The sequence below is a fragment of the Xyrauchen texanus genome, chromosome 6 (genome assembly GCF_025860055.1).
Source record: "Xyrauchen texanus isolate HMW12.3.18 chromosome 6, RBS_HiC_50CHRs, whole genome shotgun sequence".
Lineage (NCBI taxonomy): Eukaryota > Metazoa > Chordata > Actinopteri > Cypriniformes > Catostomidae > Xyrauchen > Xyrauchen texanus.
This window is the reverse complement of record NC_068281.1, coordinates 6,695,424-6,722,490: the sequence shown is the minus strand read 5'-3', so window position 1 is coordinate 6,722,490 and position 27,067 is coordinate 6,695,424. Positions and strand designations below refer to the sequence as shown.

At 37.5% G+C, this 27,067-nt stretch overlaps 2 protein-coding genes across 7 annotated transcripts in view; both read right to left on the bottom strand.

Moving 5' to 3' along the window:
- Window positions 1-16,731: 16,731 nt before the first annotated feature.
- On the bottom strand, window positions 16,732-23,423 carry snorc (secondary ossification center associated regulator of chondrocyte maturation). Its single transcript, XM_052128982.1, has 3 exons — window positions 23,231-23,423; window positions 18,374-18,544; window positions 16,732-17,465 (listed from the first exon to the last, which is right to left on the bottom strand). Exons 1-3 carry the CDS (start codon window positions 23,313-23,315, stop codon window positions 17,356-17,358), a joined length of 366 nt encoding a protein of 121 aa, XP_051984942.1. The 5' UTR covers window positions 23,316-23,423; the 3' UTR covers window positions 16,732-17,355.
- A 1,969-nt stretch (window positions 23,424-25,392) lies between these two features.
- LOC127645182 (GRB10-interacting GYF protein 2-like) overlaps window positions 25,393-27,067 on the bottom strand; it is a 45,089-nt gene continuing 43,414 nt past the window's right edge. For all 6 annotated transcript variants that reach the window (XM_052128714.1, XM_052128715.1, XM_052128717.1 and 3 more), the window contains one exon: window positions 25,393-26,240. In XM_052128714.1, the coding sequence (XP_051984674.1) occupies window positions 26,176-26,240 (65 nt within the window). In that variant the 3' untranslated portion in view covers window positions 25,393-26,175. The remainder of the gene's footprint in view (window positions 26,241-27,067) is intronic.

Genomic DNA, 27,067 nt, shown 5'->3' with positions numbered 1-27,067 from the left:
GCGCAAAGGCAGCGCTGAAAAGGCAAGATTAAAAAAAAGAAAGCTCTTCAAACTGACGTGGCCAAATGTATAAAACTGAGCAGATTTTTCACCAGCGCACCAAATGAAGACGATGAGAGGGCCGGTAAGCTAACGTTAAGCTAGTTAGGAGCAGTGCAAGATGCTAGCAGTCATGCAAAACACTGTTGTCTGCAAACCACCATGTTTATGTATCAAACTTTTTTTGTAGTTCTTCAGCAGCAGCAGCCTCTATTGCTCATTGAGTGAATATAAAATTAGAAGAATTAATGTTAATGAAGTGTATGGTGTAGAGCTGAAACGATTAGTCGACATTATCGACAACGTCGACAATAAAAAATTGTCGACAAAAATTTCCGTTGCGAATAGTTGTTTGATATCGTTTAACGTAACATGAGATCACAATAAACTGTAATGATGATGCGCGAGGGCAGCACTGCAGTTCGCGCCTGAGTCTGACTGAAAGCAGGTCTTGTAGTTAACCACAAACTCCGAAACTGGCATTTCTCTGTGTGGTCAGTGCCTCTTCTATGAGCTGCGCGAATGTCTCGATCTAAGGGGAGAGATTGAAACTGCTCGTCCCTCGATCCCGCACTTACTAAAGCTAGATTATAACACGATGGCTCATGACTTATTGAATCAAAATATATATGTCACTGTGCATCTCTTATCATGAAGAAAATTGGCAATACGCAGCGGTATTATTAAGAGAGAGTTTGTTTTTTTGTGCAATGCTTAGGCTACTGTATTTGCACTGAATTGGAAATTATGATAATTTAGAAAAATACAATGAATTACAAGGACAGTGCACTATTGCAGACTTACAGTGCATCCGGAATGTATTCACAGCGCTTCACTTTTTCCACATTTAGTTATGTTACAGCCTTATTCCAAAATGGATTAAATTCATTATTTTCCTCAAAATTCTACAAACAATACCCCATAATGACAACGTAAAAGAAGTTTGTTTGAAATCTTTGCAAATTTATTAAAGATAAAAACAAAAAAAAATATAAAGTATTCACAGCCTTTGCTCAATACTTTGTTGTAGCACCTTTGTAGACCTTATATAGACAGGTGTGTGCCTTTCCAAATCATGTCCAATCAACTGAATTTACCACAGGTGTACTCCAATCAAGTTGTAGAAACATCTCAAGGATGATCAGTGGAAACAGGATGCACCTGAGCTCAATTTTGAGTGTAATGGCAAAGGCTGTGAATACTTACATGCATGTGATTTTTTTTTTTTTTTTTTTCATTTTTTATAAATTTGCAAAGATTTCAAACAAACTTCTTTCATGTTGTCATTATGGGGTATTGTTTGTAGAATTTTGAGGAAAATAATGAATTTAATCCATTTTGGAATAAGGCATTTGGAATTTAGTTAATAACTAAATGTGGAAAAAGTGAAGCGCTGTGAATACTTTCCGGATGCACTGTATATACTGAGGTAGTAATTACATTATTTTAATAGTCAGTCGTGAACTAAAGTGGGCAGGTCTAAGGCATGAAACTTCAGGGCTGAAAATGAGTCCCACTAAGGCCCTGGTGTGTTCTGGTCAGAAGTAATCATCCCTGTGCACTTCGAAGACTTTACATCCACTGTGAGAGCTTTGAAAAGCTAAAAGGTGCGGGCTCAAATATAAGGGTAAATCGGAACTCACTGACTCTAAAATAGTTTTATAAAAAAAAAATTGTATAAAATTTTTTTTATAAAAAGTTATAAAAATAACTAATTGCCTAATTGCTCAAGGCAGAAACTATACGTACTTGACATGACAAGCAGTGACAACAGTGTCCTAAACGTCCTAAACAAAATACTTTTCCATAAACTGAAATATTTAGAAAGAAAATCCACTTTAATTTGTGACAGCTACAATAAGGTTCCATCTGTTAATGTTAGAAACTGCATTAAGTACACTCAAAAAATGCATTTCAATTTTAGAATAAAATTCCATAAAATTGTATTGAGTATACTTTAACAAATAAAATAAAAATTCAAAAATTTAATATTTGTAGCTTTAATAATTTCATTTTGTTTAAAAAAAAAATACACAGTTCAGTTAGATGGAATTTTGTCATCAAATTGAAATTAAATGCGTAAATCATAATTTTTTATTTAAGTGTATCATTATCCAACAATTAATATTATATATGAATAGGCCTATTCTTTTTCAGCATTTATTAATCTTGGTTAATGTAAGTTTATATGAATGTAATTGTTAATTGATGTTGCAACCTTAATGTAAAGTGTTAACACCATTTTAAACGAATATTATTTATTGTATAATTGTTATACTTAAATTTTTTGTATAATAATGTATTATCAATATGAATTGAGTATGACTATCTTAAATATTAAAAGTGTAATTTCTTATACTAAACTAAGCTCTTGATGCTGGGAAGAAGAAAAAAATGTCCATGTTAGTGAACAATCCCCAACATTTTGAAATCCATGAAGAAGTAATGCAAGCCGGTGTCTCTGATGGAGGTAACTGCTAGCTGTATCTATTTTGCATAATGTGCCACATCTGTAGGCAGTAACCAAATGACAATTGACGATGAGCTGTACATATGCCAGTGTGTTTTATAGTGAGTTTATGGTTTTTACTTCAGATTATACCATATCTCAACAGTATGTCCAGAGTGGCAAGTGTCCCACAGATAAACTGTAATTCATTTCCTGCCATTACTGTCTGGGCAGAGCAGACAGTGCATGGTTAATTATGCTTATCAATTATAACGTATCTTAAACCAAATATAGATGAGTGCAATTAACATTAGTTTCTTGAAGAAGTCGTTGAAGAATTATTTTCTTTGTTTGTTAAAATGTTGTTTTTAAACATCATTTTATGGATTATGATTACAATCATGCATGAACACAGAGAATGAATTGTATTTCACATCATCTAAAACAAACATTAATTTTCAATAAAAATGAAATAAAAAAAGAAAATAAAAAAGAAAAGGAAAGCTTCATCAGAGCCTGATCTCAAACTCTTAGGTAAATACTGGTAAACAGTCTCAAACTCAGCCTATAATTTCACTGTCTGTATAAGTGTGTGTACATGTGAGTGGGTGTGTCTAATATACACTCCTGATGTTTTTGAGTTTAACTCCTTCATTGATGTATGATTTGTTCCTGTATTGTGACTGAATTATTGATTGATCATTATTGTATAGTGTATTTTGTAGTCTTGATGTTTTAGTGTTGAACACATTCATTGCTGTGTTATTTTTATCTGCAGTTTGTATTTCCCCAAAATGCTCTTTATTTTAACATTTGTAAGGATCCTTGCTACCCTGAGACAAATTAATGAAACTGGAAGTTATTATGATGTTCTGGTGCAGAGATATATTATTTGTTACTTGGTTGCTAGGGTAACCCCATCTGGTTGCAAGGCAGTTACCAAGGTGATACTCAAAAGGCTCCTTGCTACCCTTGGTCAAATGAAAGAAACCGGAAGTGTCTATGATGTTCTGGTGCAGAGATATGTTATTTTTTAATTGGTTGTTAGGGTAAACCCATCTGGTTGCTAGGCAGTTACCAAGGTGATACTCAGTAGGACCTTTGATACATTGAATCAAATTAACAAAGAAACCAGAAGTCTCTGATGTTCTATTGCAGAGATATGTGATTTGTTAACTGGTTGTTAGGGTAAACCCATCTGGTTGCTAGGCAGTTACCAAGGTGATACTCAGTAGGACCTTTGCTACATTGAATCAAATTAACAAAATAGGAAATCTCTATGATATTCTGGTGCAGAGATATGTGATTTGTTACATGGTTGCTAGGGTAACCCCATCTGGTTGCTAAGCAGTTTCAAGGTGATACTCAAAAGGCTCCTTGCTACCCTGAGTCAAATGAAAGAAACTGTAAGTGTCTATGATGTTTTGATGCAGAGATATGTGATTTGTTACTTGATTGCTAAGGTAACCCCATCTGGTTGCTATCCAGTTACCAAGGTGATACTCAAAAGGCTACTTGCCACCCTGAATCAAATGAATGTAGCAGGAAGTCTCTATGATTTTCTGGTGCAAAGAAATGTGATTTGTTACTTGGTTGCTAGGGAGTGGCTAACTAGTTTCCATGATGATACCTGAAGTCTGATTGCTCACCCAAGTAAAACCAAGCCAACTGTCATTTCTCTAGGACATTCTGATCCATAGATATCACTTGAAACACACATTTTGAATGAAAGTCAATAGGGTTTGCATGCTAGGTGATTACCAACCTGACTCAAAAGATCCAATTGCCAAGTGTCTAAATAATTCTGTTCTGAAGATACCCTTCTGAGCCTTTTGAATGGAAGTCTATGGGGGTGGTTGCTAGGGCCATTTCTAGGATGGTACTTAAAGACTGATTGGTAGCCTGAGTGAAAAGAGCCTTCCCTTATGTCTCTACGACATTTTGAATGGGAGATATGATCCCTCAAATCCTAAAAAAAAAATCTAAATCCTAAAAATCTAAAAATCTAAATCCCAGGGCTTAAAGTGAAAAAAATTCCTGAGCCTGAACTTTGGGGGCACATTGTTTTGCACAGACGGACTTATCTTCAAATGGAACCATTTATTTTTAAGTATTACGGCTGTATCTTAATGGCATCTTTTTATTAATGAAGGCCAGTATCACTTATATTTTATTTAGTATACTAAATTTTAGGGTTATAAAATAGTCCACAATGCATAAATTATAAATAGTATAGTAGTTTTCTCTGTTCCCTTTGTTCTTTGGTTAACTTTACTGACAGACAGAATTAGTGGCTACTGTCACTTTAAGATCTACAGCTGGTGACAGGATCTCACGCGTCTCATTCTCTCACTAGTCTTTACTTCCATTTAAGATTTTATTTAACTCATTTAAGGGTTATTGTTCGTTCAAGCGCGAAAGAGAATTCGATACTGGTTCGCGACTTTTTGTGCCTCGTGTGTGTGTGTGTGTGTGTGTGAGGAGGACATTTACTGAAGTGCGTTCTCATTTGTCTTGTCGCACATTAATGGTTTAAAGCATTTGGTGGACAAACTAATAACTAATAAGAGCTAAAGAATGACAAAGAACGGATGCAGCGTTAATTGAGTTAAATATTTAAAACATTAAAGCTGGACAAAAAAAAAGAAATCGCATACGTTAACATTGACAGCACTAACGTTACTTGTCATACATTGCTGACAGAAAATGAAGTGGTTTAAAGTGGACTCGTTTTCATGGTAGGCTACACATAATGTTTTTTTTAGTAAGCTACACAGAATGTTCTACATTAAATATTTAACTAACAGTCTAAAGTTACCTAGCAGAAGTGTATGTTAATGTTAGCTCAGTCAACGTAAGGCTAACATCAAAAGGTGTAGACAGAAAATATGATTATGTTGACCTGAACTAATTTACGAAATCAACCAACTCACGTCCTTTCTTTCTTTTCATCCATGATGACATTAAGTCACCTAATGTTGTTTCTGGAGTTCTGCGCTCCATGCTTTCACCGACGACGCTAACGTGAGGTATGGATCTCAATCACACTGTTGCCAGGACCCGCCCTGCTCTGCTTCTGATAGGCTTGTGACGTTAGTTAGAGCTGCGCTCCTCTCATATGATTGGTAGGTGAAATCAATTGACTCGAAAATATTAAACCGCATTGAAGTTCCCAGTTTCAAATGCAGCCGAGCGGTATGCGCGCTCATAATGGAAGCGGCGCACTCGTTTTTTCCAAGCGCGTCCGCGCCGAAAGTGCGTCCGACTATAATTTGCAGCCTGATTAATACATTTTGCCTGCGCCGGAGGCCAGACCTGCCCTCAAGCCGGAAATCCGGCCCCCGGCCGGAATACTTTAAGCCCTGAAATCCACAATGGGGCTCAAGATTACTATAAAAGAACATATTTCAAAACAGCAGTAAAATCACTTGTATCATTAATTGTGTTCTTTACCTCAGATTACACTAAAAAAATATTTTTGCTATTAGCTATTAGCTATTTTGTATAGCTAATCCGCATCCTCAAGTTGTTTGACAGATGATGTCTATTTCTAAAAGGTGATTGGCTCTTGTTGGAAAGGCAGAACTTAGAGCACCTGTCAATCCCTGCCATGTCATAACGAAGCAATGCAGAGGAGAGACATGCCCCTGAAATGTGCTAAGATAACTTGTTGTGGGTGCTAAAGTATGCATCCATGAGTGACTTGAGTCTGAATTCAGTCACGTTCCTGACAAGCCATCACTGGAGAACTGACTCAGTGAAGTGACTTTAAACTCATTTGACAAGCTAGATGAAAACGAGGAGGACTATGTTGATGAAGATGAGGAAGAGAATGATGAATGGGATTGGAACAATTTAGGAGTAGGAGACTTCACCAAGCCCTACACTGAAATGAGAACTGGGAATAATCAGCAGGCTGTTCTCATAATAAATCCTTAAAAATGTCCACTCTGTCAGACAAGGTCCTGAGAAAATTTTAAAACAAAATAAACCTGGATAAATTGAGCTATGCAGATTCTGTAATATATAAAGTCACTGTGGTGCAAAATCAGAGGGAAGCAGACACTTTTTGAGTAATGGACAATTCAGAGCTACAGATGAACAGGTTTTGGTTGACACACACAAAAGCATAAACACCCATTCAAATACACTCCTATAACCCTCTTATCAATCGGACTACCTTAATATTCAATCTGTCACGTGCCTGTGCCATGTGGCTTCTTCAATATAAATAACCCCCCTTTTAATTAAACCTGGCAGTTTGGAGCCTATCCTGTGTTCTGACAGACACGCTGGGAGGCGAATGGATAATTTGGAACCTCCTTAGTATACTGCCTTTGCACTTCCCCCAAACTATCGAACATTTGTGGTCCTTTGAGCTAAACCCAGTTGTTCCCCTGGATAAATAGGATTCATCAGCCCTAATATGCAGCCACAAGGGGTTTATGCAGATGGAGGAAGGCCTCAGCTGCATGTCCACCCTCCAGCTTACTTAGAGTACTATGAGCTCATGGCCACATGGCCGAAAAAGGTCACTCAGCCTTTGGTACTTTAATATGAGGAGGTAAGAGAGGGTAGTCTGCTAGATGATGTCAGGAGAGTTCCTTCATTGTCGGGTAGAGCCCCCAGCCCTATTATTCAGTATTCTTGGAGCATTATGGATGAGTGGTCTGCAACTACCTACAACCTAGCACCTCATTACAACAGAGAGAACATCGGAGAGTCACAGTTTCAATGTCCTGCACAGTCAGCTCCGACAGCTGTGTTCCCCTTATCACAGGCCCTGGGAATGAAACCAGACTTAGTTCACTCTACAGAGTGCTCATATCACCCCACATATTCCTAAGTAGTCACACGGTGCTATATCCTACCCTGCTGACTCACACTTAACACCTTTGCCTTACTTACCTAACTCCATGTGGCCACCGCAGTTAGTAGTGCCCACTGTCACACCTAATATAGTCCCTCATCCCACCTAATGTGCAGGCTATAACCCTACAGTCCCTCAGTGCAGGCTGCTGATGAGAGAGATAGTGACATTGTGCCTAATCACCTAGTTAAAGGGAGAGCCGCACCAAGAGCAGGTGCAGGACTTACTGGGCAAGATGCTCAGTGAGATTCAAGTAGTAAGAGATCAGATACAGGCAGGATCACCTGTAAAGCTCTGTACCCATTGTCAGGGCCGGCTCTGTAAATCTGGGGGCCCTAAGCAGGAAATTTTGGGGCCCTGCCTTGCAGTGAATAATGGAGTTTTGCCACCGCAAACCAGTAACTGTATACAATCTAACCCCAATTTAACAAATCTTCAATAAAGTTGTTGCATATACTACAGGTGTTGCTGGAGTCTCGATCTTTGAACTTCTTTTCCCTTTTCCACACTTTAAAAAGAGGGAGAAGTTAGACCAGTAATTTCTTTGCTTCCTTCTAAAGTGATTTAAACATTCTTGCATTGATGTATCAAAGAGATTACAAATTCTACAAAAGATTCAAGTTTGAGTTGGTATTTATTTTTTATATATTCCAACTACAAAAACACTATTTCAGCTGAACAATCATTAGCCAAATAAATGTGCATATAAAATGCAATGAATGATAAATTAATTAATCAAATAAATAAGCAAATAATATAAATAAGAAAAAAGGAAGAAAATAAGTCTAAACCCCCCCAAAAAACACAAACTTTCACTTCACCCCATCTGCTTTTTATTCCCTGTTCCTTCTAATGAATTTCTCTCTCAGAATGTGTGTCTTCTTGCTTTTTGAGATGCAAAGTCCTCTATAATGTCATCATAGGACATCTTGCTTCCAACCTGGTGGTTGACACTGATGATTGACAGACCACTGAGGCGTTCTTGTGCCATGGAGGACCTTAGGTACGTTTTTATAAGCTTCAGCTTTGAGAAACTCCTTTCTGCAGAGGCTACTGTCACTGGTAGCGTGCAGGCTATTCTCAGTGCAACCCAAAGGTTTGGATAAAGCCCAGTCAGCCCTTTTTGGTGGAGATTATTAAGAAGTTCAAATGCTGTCATTGCCTTTGGTAAGTTTGGAACTGGAAGACTCTGGATTTCTGCGGTCAGTTCTTGCCAGTCAAGGTCAGTCTCCTCCCCATCAGTCAGTGTGTTGCCAAGTAGCTCACAGTGCTCTCTGAGTGCCTCGTCATCCATGTCAGTGAAACTGAGCAAAACACTGAATTTATCTCTTACATTCTTTAGTGACTTGAAGCGATCTTCCAGTGACTGGATGGCAGTGTCAACAACAACATTAAAGAATGTTACCTCCATTCTTTTACTGCATCATTCACAGTCTCATCTGCTGCCTCGTAGCTAAACTGCCTTTTGAGCTTCGAATCCTCTTCTGTGCCAGCACTGCCTCAACATTCATGTTCTCACATGATTCTCTAGCATTTGACAAGGCATCAGAGAAACCGGTGTCCCTGTAGTTCAACAGAGATTGTTTTGTTTTGTCAATTAGATTGACAGCAACATCAAGCTGCATGTTGGCAGATTGCAGGAGTTTACTGGTAATGTTGATTTTGGATAGGATATCAAACCAGACCACTGTACAGATTTGAAATCTGAATGACCCTATTTCTTCTGCCAATGACTGGGCCTCAATTCTTGCAGCAGCATCATTTGTTTGGTCTCTGACTTCAGTCAAGGCCTCTCTGACTTTGTCAGTTTGGTACCGTAAAGGCTCAATGCTGTTGACTCTACTCTCCCATCTTGTCTCACTCCATGACTTCAGCGTGATCTGGACATGCTTCTTAAGAATGGCCCACCTCTGAGGAGCAGCAGAGAACAAGTTGTAAAGCTTCTGGACTATGCCAAAGAAGCTGATGGCATCTACTGACTGCTTTGCTGAATCTGCAACCATTAGATTAAGGGTGTGTGTTCCACATGGAACATATAGAGCACGAGCATTTCTTTCAAGCAGCCTGGCCTGCACTCCTTTATTTTTCCCCTTCATGTTGGAGCCATTATCATATGACTGACCCCTGCAGTCTTGAAAACGGATGCCCAGCTCCTCCAGCTTGTTCAAAATCAATGAAGATAGGCCAAGGCCAGTGGACTCTGGAGCCGGTAGGAAACCCAGAAAGTGCTCTTTAATCTCTGGGGGTGTTGACGTGGTGACAATTCTGACAACAACCGACATTTGTTCCTGGTGACTTATGTCTGGGGTGCAGTCTAAAATTATCGCAAAATACTTTGACTGTTTTATTTCTGCCACCATAGTGCTAAGTATTTTCCCACTAATACAAGCAATGAGTTCATTTTGGATAATTTTCCCCAAGTAGGTAGTGTGATTTTCACCAGAGCTGATGCGTCTGATGTGGGCATTTAAAACTGGATCATACTTTGCAAGAAGTTCTACCTCTTTCAGAAAATTGCCGTTGTTCGGACTGTTGATGGTATCTGTTGATCCTCTGAGAGCAAGGTTTCTTTCAGCCAGTGATTGAATGATGCTGATCAAACGTTTGAGTACCTCTCTCCAGCGATTCTGCTCTGCTTGCAAGAGAGCTATCGCAGTGTGGTCAATTGTTTTTCCTGCTTTAAGTCGACACTCTAAATCCTTCCATGCTAACAAATGTTTAACATGATCTGGGCTGGTTTCATGGGACTTTAATATTGCACTGATATTGACCCAGTCATTCTGACCCTCTGTGGCAAGCTTTGATGACTTTCTCGAAAACAACTTGCAACAAAAGCAGTAGACTGCATCACTCTGCTTTGAGTATGTTAACCAGTCACGTTTAACTTTCTCACCATTTGCAAGGTTTCGAAACATGTGATGGTAGTGAAAGCTTCTGTGCAAATGGGACCTGGGGAATTCAAAGTCTCTGTCTACCTTTGCAGGACCTCTGTAAACTAAGTCATCCCTTACTTGGGCAGACAGTTTTGATGGTCACTGAGCAGGATCAGTTGGTGGTGGAGCAGGGATCCAAGTAACCGAAGAGGTTGGTTGGCTTAGATCAGCAGTTGCAGTTGGAGCTGTGGGAAGATTAGATGGGAAATGTTTAGCTACTTGTGTACAAAACATTTGAGTTAATAACAAAGGTAGAAACGTATTCTGGGAACAAACTAAACTTACCAACTGTATCACTGGAACCAGCAGGGATCAACACCGGTCGGGATGAAGATGTTGTATCACCTTTAGTGTGGCATGATAATGATGGGCCTGACATGAAATAAAAACATCAACATCATTGTGATTAGGCCTAGTTGTTTTCTTTGTTTTTAAGTGTGTTAGTATTAATCATTATATCGACATCATATATAAGGTCAATTTGTTGTAAACAAATAAATATTATTAATTTAGCATTAACAATATATAGCTAACTTACCAGCAACATTATCCATTGTGGTATGCAGCTCGCTGTGCTCTACTGAAACAGCAGTAGAGTCACCTCCTCCAGCTGTTGAGATTATAATATAATCATTAATACAGTATGCAGATTAGATAAAACACATTCATCTTAAATTAATATAGAAGTACAATAAGACAACATAGTGAATTGTGATTATAAAACAAAAAATTGTATTGGCTAGAGCAGGGGTGCCCGTGCTTTTCTGAATGGTGATCTACCTTTTAAGTGACTAGGTCAGAATGATCTACTACTCACATTACATTACGTGTCTTTTTTAATGTATCAAAACAAACACACAGTGTCATATTGGCTGCTAGTTTGCTTTAATGTTTCACACTTAAATCATTATTAATTTATGATTGAGTTTAATTTCCCTACCTACACTAAAAATACAGTAACAAAAGTAACATAGTCCACAATAGAAGCTAATCAACATGCATGTGATTTCATACACAGTGGCACTTACATTACATTTCCCATACAATTCAGTGCATTTACAGTACATCAAAATCCACACATTGGAATGCAACTTTACCCATTCAGGTCCATTGTGACCTGCCTAAGGGTTATGAAAGTGAAACTGTCAGCCGTATACCATAGAGGAGGTCTGCCACCCAATGATTACAGTAGTTGGGCTCCTAGCCATCATGCACTTCAGTGCAGAGGACACAAGTGATTTCACTAGACTCAAGATCGCCCTAGGGAACCTCTTACCTCCTGACGCTACAGAGCTCTTTCGTTACCAAATCCTTATGGATCATCTGAGTCTAGACTTGGCAAGGCTAGTAGCTGACTCCTATCACAATTCACCTTTCCCCTAATCTGACACTATGGCAGCCCTTACTGAGATATTCGGACAGCCATATAAGCTAGCTCTTAGGAGGATAGCCAAAGTAATGGATGCCCCTGATATCCGATGAATTGATATTGTAGCCTTTGATGGATTCACCCTGCAAGTTAGATCCGTCATTGGCATGCTAGAGACACTAGCTCCTGGGGGCAGATCCGAGTTAAAGTGCGGGTCACATGTTGAGATGTTCAGTAAGCTACCTGCTGAGATATGGTCAGAATTCAGGTAACACATGTTCCGCCATCCTGGGGCAGTTTACAATCTCTTAGACTTCTCAGAATGGCTGCAGACCGAGAGAGAGTTGGAGCCCTTGCTAGACGATCAGCCACAGTTCTCCGTGGAGCAGATGCTAGCCCAGTTAAGCCATTTGCCACAACAGGCCCTGTAGTTCCCTCAGTCAGTTTGTGTGCTGCCATAGTGACGCCTTAAGAAACTCTGTAATCGGCATCTCCAGGTCAGGATCTCCAGACCTTTGGAAAGGGAGGATTTGTGGCGTGGAGAATACATGGTCCGCTCTTTGTCATAATCCCCAAGAGCCTGCCATAAAGCAATAATGCGTGCAGATTCTTCCCTTTTCAAGGCAATACTGTGCTCCCTGAGGCTAACTAAGAACTCTGCCAAATTCTGGACTGATCTGAAGCCTTCGATGTTGTCAGGGCCAACCGAATCCTATATAAGGTATACAAGATTACCATTTATAAACGGAATAAAGGAAAACTAAAACATTATAAACGGTTTACCTTTGGTAACACAATACATGAAAAGTATAAAGTAGTTAGATGCTTACATCAGGAAAAGAAGATTGTCCAGCAGAGGAAGATGGCTCATTGGACAGGTTTGTGTGCATTGATGTTGGATTCACAGAAGCTAAATGCATGTGAAACAAGTTTTCCATAAATTCATTGCAAAGAGTGTTAATTACATAAATTATAGCACAACTTGTGTGATAATCAGAAGCAAAACACCAACATTAAAAAAAACTCACTGTTAATGGCTGCTGATGGTGTAGATTGCGTGCATGCTGGGTGAACAGGTGGTGCAGACTGTGTGGCAGGTGGAGTAAGCATGGGACCAATGGAAGCAGAGGTGACTGTAGATGGCGCAGGATGCTCTTCTTCAACCATGGTGGAAATAGTAAAATCCTCAAAGTGCACAGGTTCCACATAAACCTCATCCTCTGCAACAGAGACATCAGTGGTCTCTAATTCTTTAATTGCAGACTTGTAGACCTGGGCTACACTCCCTGTCTGCTGGTAAAGATACTCCACTCCAAACAGTTCTCCTGAAACACAAAGAAATACTTTGTGTTAGGCAGCAATAAACCAAATGATATCCAGTTTGTGAACTGTCTGTCATTAAAGTCTTTGTGAAGACTGTACTGATACATGACAAATTAGCAATTTACTTAAACAGAAAATATAATGAACGTACCAGTATATTTACGTGGAGTAACAAAGGACACAATCTTCTTTCCAAGAACATCCTCTGCCAGCACGTTAACACCATGACGAAGGAGGCCACTATAAGAAAGGTTGCAGCAGCTGCTCTGTCCAAATTCCACCTGGTCAATCCATCCAACAGGTATGCCTGGAAAAATGTATCGCTGGCCAGAGTGCCTGAACTTAAATTGACAGAACACAATGTTTATTTAAATCCATAATTTAACTATTTTAAATGCTGTCTGTTGGACAAAATAATGCATTTTCCTGGAATGAACCGGTTCAGGTGCAAGTGAAATGATTCAAGTGAGGTTGAACCTCTGGCACACCTGTATGTTGGCAAAATATGCCCTCCCTTCTGCAATGTCCCAGTCTGCCCTATAACGTTTAATTTATTGCCTGGGTCTTCACCATGGCACAGTACAGCTCTCCTTGCAGAATCCATGACCTTTTCTGGAGACAGAGCCCGAGACCAAGGTCGCTTTTTGTTCTCCTCCTTCACCTTTAGGGCCATAGAAGAGTCACACATATTCAGACTCCCCTCAGCTCTCCTCCTAAATTGAGGCTCAATTTCTATAAAAAAAATATTACTATATACTGTGGTAATGTATATGAGGTCCTGTGTATTAATTAAGCAGTATGGCATGATACATTTTGAAATATATTGCATAATGTTAGGCATGACATGAAGTGTGACTTAAGCCGTGACTTTATTCACAATATGGCACAGCCTCGTACTGCCAACTTTAACACTTTTAAGTTGTTTTTTTTATTACAATTTAAGCAAATAGTTCAAACAATTGTTACATATTACTATATCTTTCAGTCATCTGAGTGCTACTGTTCTTAGTCTTCTTGATAAGTGGTCAGTTTATACATGTGAAGAGTACTGAATGATGCATTTGAGATAGTTCCCCAAGAAATGAAAATAATCTTATCATTTATTCACCCTTATGCCATCCCAGATGTGTATCTTTGTGATCTTTGTTTGTGTTCAGCAGAATAAAGAAAGTAATGAGGCATGATGGTAAATAAATGATGATAATTTTCATTTAGCCTTTTTTTAATATGTGATTCATCAATATATGATAATCATAATTCTAAGTATTATGACATTTGTTTGTTTTAATACATTTGCAGTCTTGTCAAATAAACGATTTTGTATTTAGAAAATGTCATTAACACTTTCTCAACATATAGCAGAGTACATTGCCACAACGATACAATATACAATTTAACAATATATACGCTTGAATATTTATTATATTCAAGGTTTATACAAGGCCCGCTTGACAAAACCTAATTTTAAATTTGTATTTTCTGACTATTATTTCATTATTTAGGCTTTATAGGGTTAAAATGTGTGCTTTGTATAAAAGGGTTGTCAAACAAAAACAATTATTATACTATTCATTGAAATAAGAGCATTTCTCCTCAATATTACAAAAAATAACCGGGCTTAAGTGGTTGGGCAAAGAAGATATTTATATTTTATTTTGTGTGGTACCCGTTCTGAAAGTTTAAAGTACTTTTAAATGCTTAGTGTTGGAAATGCGTTGGATATGCGTATGTTTACAGTTCTTACAGTAAAGTACATACACATATACGTGAATTTATATACTGTCTAAATATAGAGAGAGAGAGAGAGAGAGAGAGAGAGAGAGAGAGAGAGAGAGAGAGAGAGAGAGAAACTTACCTCCGTTTCAACGTCGTCAAAAACAAAGGATTTGTAGTAATAATCTCGAATCAGAAGAAACACTTGCGCGCCGACCGAAATGTTTATTATAACACCCGCTGCAGCATCGCTCTTCTGCTGATTGGTCCATTCCTCTTGGCAACCAGGTAGAGACGCGCACCTCATTGGCCAATTTGTCGAAAATTCCAAGTAACGGAATGGGCCGTGATTGGTCAATTCTTGGTCGCAACCAGGTAGCGACAAGCGTCTGATTGGTTAATTCTTCGAATATTCTTGGTAGCGATGCGTGCCGTGATTGGACCATTTCTGGATAACACTACCAGAAATGAGCTCTACTGACAGGTTGCTTTAGGGCAACGAGGCTGATATCAAAGTGGGCGGGATCATCATCTGAAATAATGCTTCTGATTGGCTGATGACTGCTTCTAATTATATGTCGGTTATTGACATTGGTTGTTAATGTTTCCGAAAATCCTTTTTTTTTTGTCGCAGACGTGCATGTATTTGTTAAAGGTTTCGAAGTCTTTTTTTGTGGTGAGTTGTCTCCCTCTGGTGCACATTATGCACACACAAACTCGCAAGCGAAAAAAACAGAGCCATGTCAGCGCACACCGTAGGGTTGAAAACAGTTGTTAAGGTTTACAATGGAAATATGTCGACACTCACATGTTGTTGCTGCTGAGAAGTGCTTAAATGTACATCTTGGCGATTTTGAAGCAATATTACTTCTGATGATAGCTGCAACAAAAAAGGTATTCCCACATCTCTCTCAGTTTCTGAGTTTCTCTCTTTCGGTAACTCAAAAACAAACGCACACACACATGCACAAAATAATAAGCGAATTGCGTTTTGCGTTCTCTCGCAAAACTTTACGTACCGCCGATAATTTTTGCATGCTCATGCTAATTATTTTGCTTTCTCCTGAGTATTCATATTTCCTTTATGATTGAACTTTTTCAGTATTTTTATTATGAATTTCTTCATTTTTAACAAAGTGGACTTTTTATATAGGACATGTTTTGCCCTTATCTCATCTCTATATTTTATTGACAAGTAGACATCTTCATCAAAATATGTTAATGTCTTTGTCTGTGTTCCGCAGAATCAAGAAAGTCATATGAATTTGAGATGACATAATGGTGAGTAAATGATGACAGAATGACCATTTTTTGGGTGAACTATCCCTTTAAGTGGTTCATTCTGCATTATTGCAGAAAATACAGTGCTGTATTGCCTTTGATCATGTAAGAGTTTGAATATTGAGGAGGATTTGACCCTGATCTAGAAGGGTTAAATGTCCAAGAAACAAATCCATTATTCATTGTAAAACAAAGTGAGATCATCTGATACACTGTGGGGCTTTTTAAATGACTATTGTTTTAATTAACCATTTATCTCATGCTGTAAAATCACATTCTCAAGATTAAGGATATTTGCGATAGACGAGATTATCATACATTTCCATATAAAGACAACAACTGCTTTATAACACACACTTCTCCACTTTTGCAGTTCAAAATATCTTGATAATTCTACAAAATGTCTAATAATTAATATTTTGGTAAATATATCCTCCATGTGGTCTGTTGTTTCAAAAGAAATGAAAACTATAATTAAGAAAAACTGTAACACTGGAATGGACATTCAAATTCCACGCAAGCTAAAGCAAAATCCCTTGTGTATACTACAAAATTAGATTCATACTATAAAAACCTTTTAAATTATGTAATGTATTTACATTTGAGGGACATTTAATTGGGAACATGTTTTTGTTTATTTTTGCAGATGCTTCATTCCCCTTGAATTGACATTAAGAGTATAAATACAACTAAATACACCCAAGTGTTATTTCATCAGATTACAAGAGTAAATAAGAAACCACTCTTTTGCATGAAAGGCTTTAACATGGTCTTTTAATCTGCTCAGTGAGCTGACACAAGCAGACACACAACTTTACATCAGTTTATATATAAAAGTTCAATTAAAACACAATTCTGCTTGGCTTTTTCTCAAACATACACAAGCATGCATACACACTCTCGCTCAATCTTTAAAGAACATGGTAATTTCATACAAATCAGTTAGGCTGACAAGAAAACAAGAACTTGGTGTAGATTAGAAATTACAATGAAATTGTAATGCATGATGATATAAATGAAAATATCTGTTAAAATATCCCTCCAATGTATGTTAAAAACACCTTCTATAATCTTCAAGTCTTTTATTCTCAACTTTTGTTTCTTGAGGATACAAACAAGCTGTTGTTAACAGTTTGACATGATCACAAAACTAATAATTTCATAATTTCTCCAGAACACAGTTGCCCTTTTGTATCAGCCTCGGTCTGGTTTCCCCTATCCATGTCTTGAGTGTTATAAGAGAAGTCACCTATTTCATGTGGGACCTGCCATCAATTAGATACTTGCTGCAATTGTCAGAGAGAGGAGAAGGGATAAATAAAGAACAAAAAAAGAGACTGGATTGGGAAAGAGGGAAACTGAGAAACATAACACCTTCCTAAGAGGCTGTGAACTTTCTGAGTGTGATAACAATGAGAGCTAGGAGAACAGAAGCACCGAGAAACACAGCAATGACAATAGCTGTGATGGCACCTGGCCCCAACACACCTGCAGACAGAGATAAACCAACAACTGTCAATCCACCTTAAGAGTAATGTGCATATACTGTATTACCATTGTACTCATATGGCAATAAAAGTTCTCTATAAGATAGACATAAGATTTATTTTTGGTTATTTAATAATGTTATTTTCTCCATGTTGTCAGAACAGTTCATGCACATCACAGATGTACAGTATTGTGGCTTTAACTTTACATGCAGCGAAATTGTGGAGTGCTCTTTTTATTATGGTAAATATTTAAAGGAATATTTCAGGTTCAAAACAAGCCATCCTCAATCGACAGCACTTGTGGCATGATGTTCATGACCACAAAAATGTATTTTGACTCGTCCCTCCTTTAAAATAAAGAAGCAAAAATCTGGGTCACAGCGAGGCACTTACAATGGTAGTGAACGGGGGCCAATCCGTAAACGTTAAAATACTCACCCTTTCAAAAGTATAGCAACAAGATGCAAACAATATATGTTAACAGTATAGTGTGATAAAATGACCTTACTAACCTTTTGTGTAAAGTTATTTCCAATGTTACTACTTCGTTGTCATGACGACATAACACTGTAATCCCATTAAACGATGATTTACAAAACTTTACAGCTCAAATTATACATAAGTATACAGAAGAATTAAATAAGAATTATAAGCTTCACATTTCTGTGATCAAAAAAGCCTCTTCATGATCCAATCAATTCACAATTGTCAAAATTAAGTTCTGGCCTACATTTTTTCTTGTTGAACATACTGTTTCCTGTAAATGCATTACATTACAATAGTAAAATGAGTTGCAAACGAACGTGGGTCGATGATCGTAAAATTGGTGTAAGATAAATAAAGAAGTAATTTCAGTAAATACGTCACAAAGTGTACAGTATGTAAACATATGTACTCTAACTCTACCTTCTTCCTCATCCAGGGTTAGTGAGGGTGTACCGTCCTCATTGTCATAAGTTAAGGACTTTTCTGTCTGGTCATAGAAATGGTGTTTTGTTGTTACATCGATGGGTGCGTCACCGGATAGCGTGTCCTGATTATCCTTCTGCAGCGTAGGAGAGGAATCTGCCACTGTTTCTGATGAAAAGGATGTACACACAACAACATTATTGAAGCATTCCTCCTAATTACAGTATGAATAAAAAGGTTCCAATTAGAACTTAGAAGAGTTTTACAGCCTGATCCAACATAAGAGCCTTGTTCCACCGACCACTTTTTGCTTTTCTCTAGCTCTCTGGAAACCATCTGTGCAACATGATCACATGGAAACTCGACATGTGCAACGAATGATCCGGCACCCTGACATCTACCCCATTCTGCCGAATTAATGACAAGCGACATCGACCATCAAACATCTTTGTATCAATACAAATGTGTGCTTCTTTTCTTGTTGTCAGATTTATAGCACTTTGCGTAAGCAGCTTTCTGGTCCCATAGAAACCAGGAAGTAATCGCTTTCAAATAATCAATGGTTAGTATAATCCAGGGATTGCATTTTCACTCAAAGATAACATTTTTACTCCACTGATGGTTAGGTTTAAGGTTGGGGTTTGGGCATGTGATTAATTTAAAATGCATTCCTGTTGACTGCATAACATAATTTACAACTAGAACTAATTGGTGCTGGCATAGTGGGTTAATGCACAGAACTGGTTTGCAGAAGGTTGTTGGTTCAATCCCCAACTCCAGGTTGCTCTGGGGGGATTGTCCCTGTAATAAGTGCACTTTAAGTCACTTTGTCTGCCAAATGCATAAATGTAAATGTAGAAACTACTCACTATTGGTGCCCCTCTGTGGACATTTCACCCAGCAACTGGAGAACCCTTCAACAACACTTCCAGCTTTGGGGGCAGTGCTTCGAATTTCAGTAAGCGAAGACTGAATTCAGCTGAATAAATTTCAATCTACTGTTGTCAAATGGACAGTGAGAAATACATTAGTAACTCAAGAAACCTACATAGCAATAAAAAATGTTTTTTTAAGAATACAATACCGAAAAGAAGGTAATTTACTGAGCCTAAAGCCACATCCACCCTAATCTGTTTTCATTTGAAATCTCTGTTTTCCTTTCCTTTTGTCATCTTTTTCCAAAGTATGTGGTACTAGAGCATTTTTGAAAGCCTCCATTTTTAGTTAAGGAAAATGTCATTCCTGTGTGGATGAGTTGCAATGTGTTTCTAAACGAAAACATATTAGTGTGACGTGGCCTAAGTTGCTGAGAACCATTTAAATAGTGCACAAATACAATTAAACTTAGTATTTGCAAACGTGAACTGGAAAAACTAGTTGTATTTAAATTATGTTCTCATAAACCTAACAAGTTGAGTGCAAATTTAGATTTTTATGAACATTACAATGGCCATTTGAGGGATGTAGAAAGTGGAAAATGTTTGTCATGATGATGCAGAAAGTGACTGAACATGCTGTTTGACGTCTTTCTTTTTGAGGATTAACACTCGCTTCTCACTACAGGTATCCTGTCTTATGCGTTCCTACCTCTTCCTCTCCTCTTGTTTTTTATCACATTTCTCATGGACTTTCCACATCTCCCACGGGCATGGGAGAGCCATGCAACTTTTCACACCAACACAATACTCATGGCATCTTAACCCAACGTCCTATGTTACTGCTCACAGACCATTCCAACAGGGCACCTTATGGACAAAGGTTCTGACCCCAAAATGAAGAGACAAAAACAAACAGAGCAAACATAGATAAACAGTAGGAGATTTTGACATGAGTGCCATAAGATTTAGTCTGACCCTACTTGTTCAATGACATGGGTTAGAACTTGCCTGGTGAGCAAATGCAAATAACAGAGCACTCATTTGTCCAATGAAAGCACTAATAGGTTTTGAAAATAGAAGATATTGGTGTGTATTTACATGCAGCGGCCACCTACGCCACTTTTCCACACTACTACACAGTTTCTTCACACTAAAATGCTCGTATTCCACCCTGAATCTTAAAATAAAAGGTTAATATTTGGAATAAGCTAGTGAGGATGGCCAGCGCACGAGTATTTTTGATAATGTCATATTTGCTTAGCAAGACACACACTTTCCTGACTTGAAGCAGGCTGTAGGTACGGCACACCAGGGCGCTAGGCCAATGATACATCAATGAGCCCTTCACTTGAGTGTACAAAAGGGCGCTTGTGTGGTCAGAGAGGACGGCTAGAGGCTGAGGAATCAATGGCCTAAACACAGCCAGTATACTGAAAGTTAAACAACCTTGTTTATGAAGCCAGTCTATGGAAAAGCATGCATCTTGGCGACAGTGTGCGTAACGTAAAAAAACTACAAAAAAGTTTGTGTTTGTCACTTCATGACCTCCTAAAACGTTTTCAAGAACTGCTTACATTTTTGGTGGTAGTCAACACATCACCAGTGCTAATGAGATAGATCAGCTAAACAATGCATTCTGTTATCGTTTACTCACCCTCATGTTCCAAACGCAAGAGATGTTGACTCATTCTTCTATGGAAAACAGCTTTTAGCCTCAGTCACCATTCATTTCTATTTCTTTTGTTTTCCATACAATGAAAGTGAATGAAAGTCAAAGGGATACAGGCCGGGTGATATGGCTACAAAAATTATATTTTGATATTTTTCAGCCTTTTGACAACATCTCGATAATTATGTATTTGCTCTGAAATGCCTCAGGGAACCTGTCATTTTATCCAAACAGCCATTGTAGTCAAGTAGACTCAATATTTGAAAGACATTAAATTAAAATCTATTTAAAAACAATGAAGGCATGTTTCCAGAGTTTGTCACTAAATGATCACAAGGGAGAATGCGATTTAATCATTTTCATTGATAGGCACTATTATAGTTATATTTTATATATAATGCCACATAGTAGCTTAATGAAAAGCATTGTTTACCTTCAGATAAACAATCTGAAGGTAAACTTCATATTTTTACTAAAAAACATTTATGGATGCACATGGTGTGCAAAAACTCAGGAACCCAGTTGAATATTGCATAAAACTAAATTATTACTGTGGGACCCAGTCAAGTTTATAATCATAAAATAATATGAATTATCATTATTATTTTGAGTATTAGATTTACTTTACATAAAATTAACATCTTTTCCTGTCCTATTTACTTCATCTTCACCAGAAGCTTTTATTTTGACATGGAAAATGTAGCGTGCATTTGACAGTATATACACTGGTGGCCAAAAGTTTGGAATAATGTACAGATTTTGCAGTTTTGGAAGGAAATTGGTATTTTAATTCACCAAAGAGGCATTCAACTGATCACAAAGTATAGTCAGGACATTACTGATGTAAAAAACAGCATCACTATTTGAATAAAGTCATTTTTGATCAAATCTAGAAAGGCCCCATTTCCAGCAGCCATCACACAAACACCTTATACTTGAGTAATCATGCTAAATTGCTAATTTGGTACTAGAAATCACTTTATATCAAACATAGATTCCAAAGAATGGCCAAACTCATGGTAGAAGAAGTACTATGTATTCAAAATGAACACCTTACACTTCAATATCAGTGTGAAATGTTTGTTCAGTAAAGCATGTGAATAAAATATGCTTTAGTTGCAATGGCAGCTTTTAGTACTTAATATATTGTACAATATACGTAGAACTAAGTTCACTCAAAAATCCCATTACGCACTAAAAATGCATCCAAATTTACTGTGACTCAATGACAATAAAATGCTAATGAGTTCACATAAGTAAATACTGTGGTGACTTTGCTACCACCCTTTTGGCTTCTAAACTGAAATAAATCAGTATTACATAATCTCTTGTTGCTGGAAAGTCTGAGATTGTATTACAATTTCTTCAACTGTCATTTTGTCCCACCTTATGAGGTTATGCATTTAAAAATATGTTCTGGAATCTACCATGTTTTCCAGTTCTAAGATGTGACCAATTTTCAGTTTCCATCATAAATATAAAATCTTTTACGATGCAATTTGTCTCTCAGTGTACAAATGAATTTTTATGTCTAAATCCCACAACCCTCTATAAGCTCCAAATCCCTGCCTATGATCTTTGCACAGCAGTGAGCGGGCCTTGTTTTTCTCAAGTTGTCTAACAAACTGAGTCTTTGTTTTTTAAGCTCCGAACCAATGACTAAATTCAGGTTTGACACCTGGTTGTGAAAAGGAGAATGTCACTGAAGTCAATGTGATGATTCATTCTAAGACACGTACACCTCTGTTTATACAGTCTGTTCATTCTGGTTAAGTGTTGGCAAACATTTTAAATACACCTTTCATTTTATTTTACAAGCAACGAAGTAGGGTAATTTCTTTGAAGAGCAGTGACCTTTTTTGTCACCCATTTTTTTATTTGGGAAACTAACATAACATTACGAGAAAGTATAAGAAACTCTTCAGCACATTATTAAAATAAAGCTTATAATATGCTTTTAGTCTGCAATTCAGTGTAATAAGAAAAATGTTCAAGCTCAATAACAGCCATTCAAGCGACTAGAAAAGGGCTCCCAAAACCAGGCCTGAGGGTCAACAAAGTTTAAATGAAACAAGCACAATTAGCTGATTTTGTGAACACGTTTCTACATGGGCCCATATTATAACAGATACTGTCCTACACTTCATACATCAAAAAATCTCATAGAACTGATAGAAACTCCATTTCTCAACTACGACGAGCCAGCAAGCGTATTACTCCAGTACTGGCCATTGTACCCTTTGCCCAGAACTCTACAAATGCATGAAATGTCAATTTTTTTATGAGATGGGAAAGATGGGACGTTACCTGTCTGCACAAAAACCATACAGATGACCAGAACAGCACAGAGGACAAGCCGAGATGAACCACCGTAACTTCTGCAGTCGCCCATGGTTCCTGTGTTAGGTAGGATGCTTCTGTTCACCGTTGCTGGACTGGTATGTTAATGAAGAAACGGAGAGAGCGAGAGAGATGTAGCTGGGTTTAGGTGGGAGGACTTTGCATGGACAGTGTAGACTTTTGTCAAGTCTTCTGGAAACTACCCACCCTTTTCAGACCCTCCCATATGTGCAGCAAAATGAGTCTTTCCATTCCTGTCGAACAGTGTAGAAGACTTTCATGCCCACTCAGTGTCCCAGGCTATTTCTCTCTAATTTGGGGTTATAGAGGTGGTCTAACCATGGACAAATGTATGGGTGACATCAATTTTATTCGATAAACATTAAAAAAAAAATTGTTAAATGATGTGGTGCATCATTGAATCTGATATTAATGATTCAATAATTTTTTCGAGATTTAGTGGAGACAAATGTAACTGAAGTGATCATTTAAAGTAGTTTATTGACAATAAAGGCTCAAAAATAAGAATGTAAAAAATGTATGTGTCTGTAATGTGTTAATGTAGTAATTATAATTAGTCACACGTCTCTTTGGATTACTTGATTCTAAATTGATGTCAATCCCACCATCCAACAGTCTGAGTATTGACTGCACAGCTGGGGATAAAGTGATATTTCACTGGTTATTCAAAAACTGCTAGTAAAAAACAATTAATGGTGTCACTCATTTTTGGTTGTTTTTGTTAAGGCAAGTCACTTATTTTAGGCTTGTTTTTCCAGAACAAGTTTCTTTTCTCTCTTGGGAGATCTGGCAAATAAATAATGTCTATTTATTTGGCAAGTAATCTTGCAAAAATCAGAATAACGGGCAGTCAGGTGGTTATTTTGACAAAATAAACATCAAAATAACTGCGATGCAACCCGGTGATTAAATTCAGCTGTTCCTCAAGACTCTGCTCTGGTGAGGTCCTGACCAACAATTGTGGTTGGGGTTTATTTTGCGATATTGACTGGCTGACTGAAGATTATCCTGTTTTATTACATGGCTACCAAGCAAATTTCAGTTGAAATTCTGTTTTTATGTACGAAGACCAAAGAGTCTCCAGAAACAGAAGAATTCCACATACGGTTAGCGTAATTTAAATTAGCAATTAATTAGCAAAAATGACCGTCTGACTAGATTAACCATCAATTAAATTCCACAATCATTGCATTTTTACAAGTGTGCTATTATACTCGTAATAGCTCTGTTACAGAGGAATGAAATGGAGGTCTTGCCCCATAGACTTCATTTGTGAGGGTATTAATGTAAGTGCAGTTTTTTTATTTTTACAATGGTCAACAGCATGCCACAGATGCAATCGTCAGAGCTTAATTTATGTTCAACACAAAACATTTTAGGCCGGATCTCGTGTTTGAAAAATTTCAAAGGAGTCACCATTATTTAACGACCAAAGTGAACCAGTCCAGAATCAATTGTAATCTTGGTTTATGACTCGTCCACGATTTTGAAGAACGTACCAAGTGATTTAATACTTGATGGTTGAATTAAAGGTGCATTCAGTGATTTGTTTAAAATGATGTATCCTCAAATGGGATGAAGGCTCTAGACATCTCAGTCTATTCTACATATGGTGCTGGACGCACATTCATAAGTGTCGCCATGTTGAGATCATATGACCAGCCGAATATTACGCTTCAATTATACCATAAGAATTTGGACACTGTTAGTGGAGTGGTGGTGGCGTAGTGGCTAAAGCACAGGGCTGTTAATCAGAAGGTCGCAGGTTCTAACCCCATGGCCACCACCATTGTGTCCTTGAGCAAGGCACTTAACTCCAGGTTGTTCCGGGGGGATTGTCCCTGTAATAATTGCACTAAGTCGCTTTGGATAAAAGCGTCTGCCAAATGCATAAATGTAAATGTAACTTACTACAGCAAAAATTCACCAGTGCAAACAGACTGATTACACCTTAATACAAGGAACACCTTTAATTTTAGTTTTCTTAAAGAAAACTCTGAGGCTAAAAGCTTCAAAAGTGTTGTCTACATTCCATTTCAATAAACCCTTGCAAACAGTCTTTGCACGACGCTGCATTGTGTTTCACCATGTGCACTCAAGAGCAAAGCTGTGTAGAACAGCCCACACAGGAGACTGTTGTTTTATTTCTTGTATTGCAATAAAAAAAAATTGACTCCACGAGTTCATCATTTTCATATATTATAATACAGATGCAGAATTGAAAGTTAATTCTTTAAACAGCCTAGTATTTTACAAGAAAATGAATAACTATCTGGAACTTTCAAACATGTCCTTAAAACAGGACACTGTTGATTACATGTCCTTGAGTCCTATGCTGTTATCGACCTCCGCCAACATAGGGGCAGGAAAATGGGAGGAGAGAAAATAAAATAAATGAAAAACACTCAAAGAATGAGGGGGGATGACCAATAAATAAAAAGGATATTGTAGTGGGGATAATACATCATCTTTTTTCCTCTACACTCCTTCTATTCACAATTATAGCAACAATTTAAGAGAGATGTTTATGAATGTGAGTAGACGCTTCATCTCAGAGGAGGAACACAGTTGATGTTACATTGAAGACTGTAAGGTCAGTTTACTCCTCTCTCGCTCGCTCTCTTTTACTTTATTCAGGATATTTTGGTTCTTTTCGTGGCAACAGGGCAGCATTGTTATTGCAACTTTTTTTCCCTCTGGATTAGGGAGGAACAAAGATTTGCTGCCCCAAATCAAAGATTTGAGGATAATGTTTAAAAAAAAAAAAGAACAAAAAAAAAAAAAAAGAGACAGAAACAAAGTTTGAGGTGGGATATAATGGCAGCTGTTCAGAAGGGTAAATTGTCAGTAGGGGGAGCTTGTCAATCAGCAGGCAATTTCCAAATGCCTTGTCAATCTTCCAATGTCTCGATCTCACCCATATTGAGTCTCTCAGATGAGGCGTTGACAGAAAAACCTACAGAGAAAAGGAACACCAATTAGAAGGTGAATCTCATCAAAAATATGTACAGGTCACATTTCAACCCAGAATCAAAGTAAAGACTTTACTAGTAAAACAGTGTTAAATAATGTGGCATTAAGAAAATGAAAATGTCTTCATGTATAAATTCTAGTTTTTGTAATGCTTCTGGACATGCATTTTTGAGGTTTAAACGCTAACATTTGTCGCAATTTCATTGAAACCAGCACAGGTTCATGAAGCTTAACAAATAATACCATGATGTATCGTTTAAATGAAATATATATATTTTTTTTGTTCATATAACAGTAATGAGAATTCTTTTTTTTGTATTGTTTATAGGATTTCAGTGAAAGTGGATGCATTATTGCCATGAAAATAATATCGCAAATAATCTTAATGGTTCTAAAAATAAATAGGCTTTATTTCCTCTATAACGACTCTACAATGGCACATATTTAAGTTTTATATTTTAAGTTTAGTGCTGCAAGCAAAAATGTATTTCTATGCAAAAAATGCATTTAAAAATAAGCGGTCACAAAAGCTAATAGAGGACAAAATTTTCAAGGGACTTAAATTGCCAATAGACAAAGTTGGCAGCACCATTCATACACTTTAAAAATATGGTACACCTGCACACAACCTTCTTTGGTCTGGAAGAAAGCAAAACTTCACCAAAAGAAATGTTGACTTGTATATTCAAGAAGGAATTTGGAAAGACCTGTGGAGTCCTGGAAGGTGGTTTTATGGACGTATGACACTAAACTGAAAATGAGTTTTAGACCCACAGTCAACAGTACATCTGGAGTAAGAAAGGCAAGGTG

Bases quoted from the DNA above. Each gene is read 5' to 3' on its own strand.
- snorc (XM_052128982.1), bottom strand. From the start codon at position 23,315: ATGGGCGACTGCAGAAGTTACGGTGGTTCATCTCGGCTTGTCCTCTGT. The intron at 18,545-23,230 runs GTAACGTCCCAT...CCTTTTCATCAG, and splicing joins TATGGTTTTTGTGCAGACAG to AAACAGTGGCAGATTCCTCT. The intron at 17,466-18,373 runs GTAGAGTTAGAG...CTCTGTCTGCAG, and splicing joins AACCCTGGATGAGGAAGAAG to GTGTGTTGGGGCCAGGTGCC.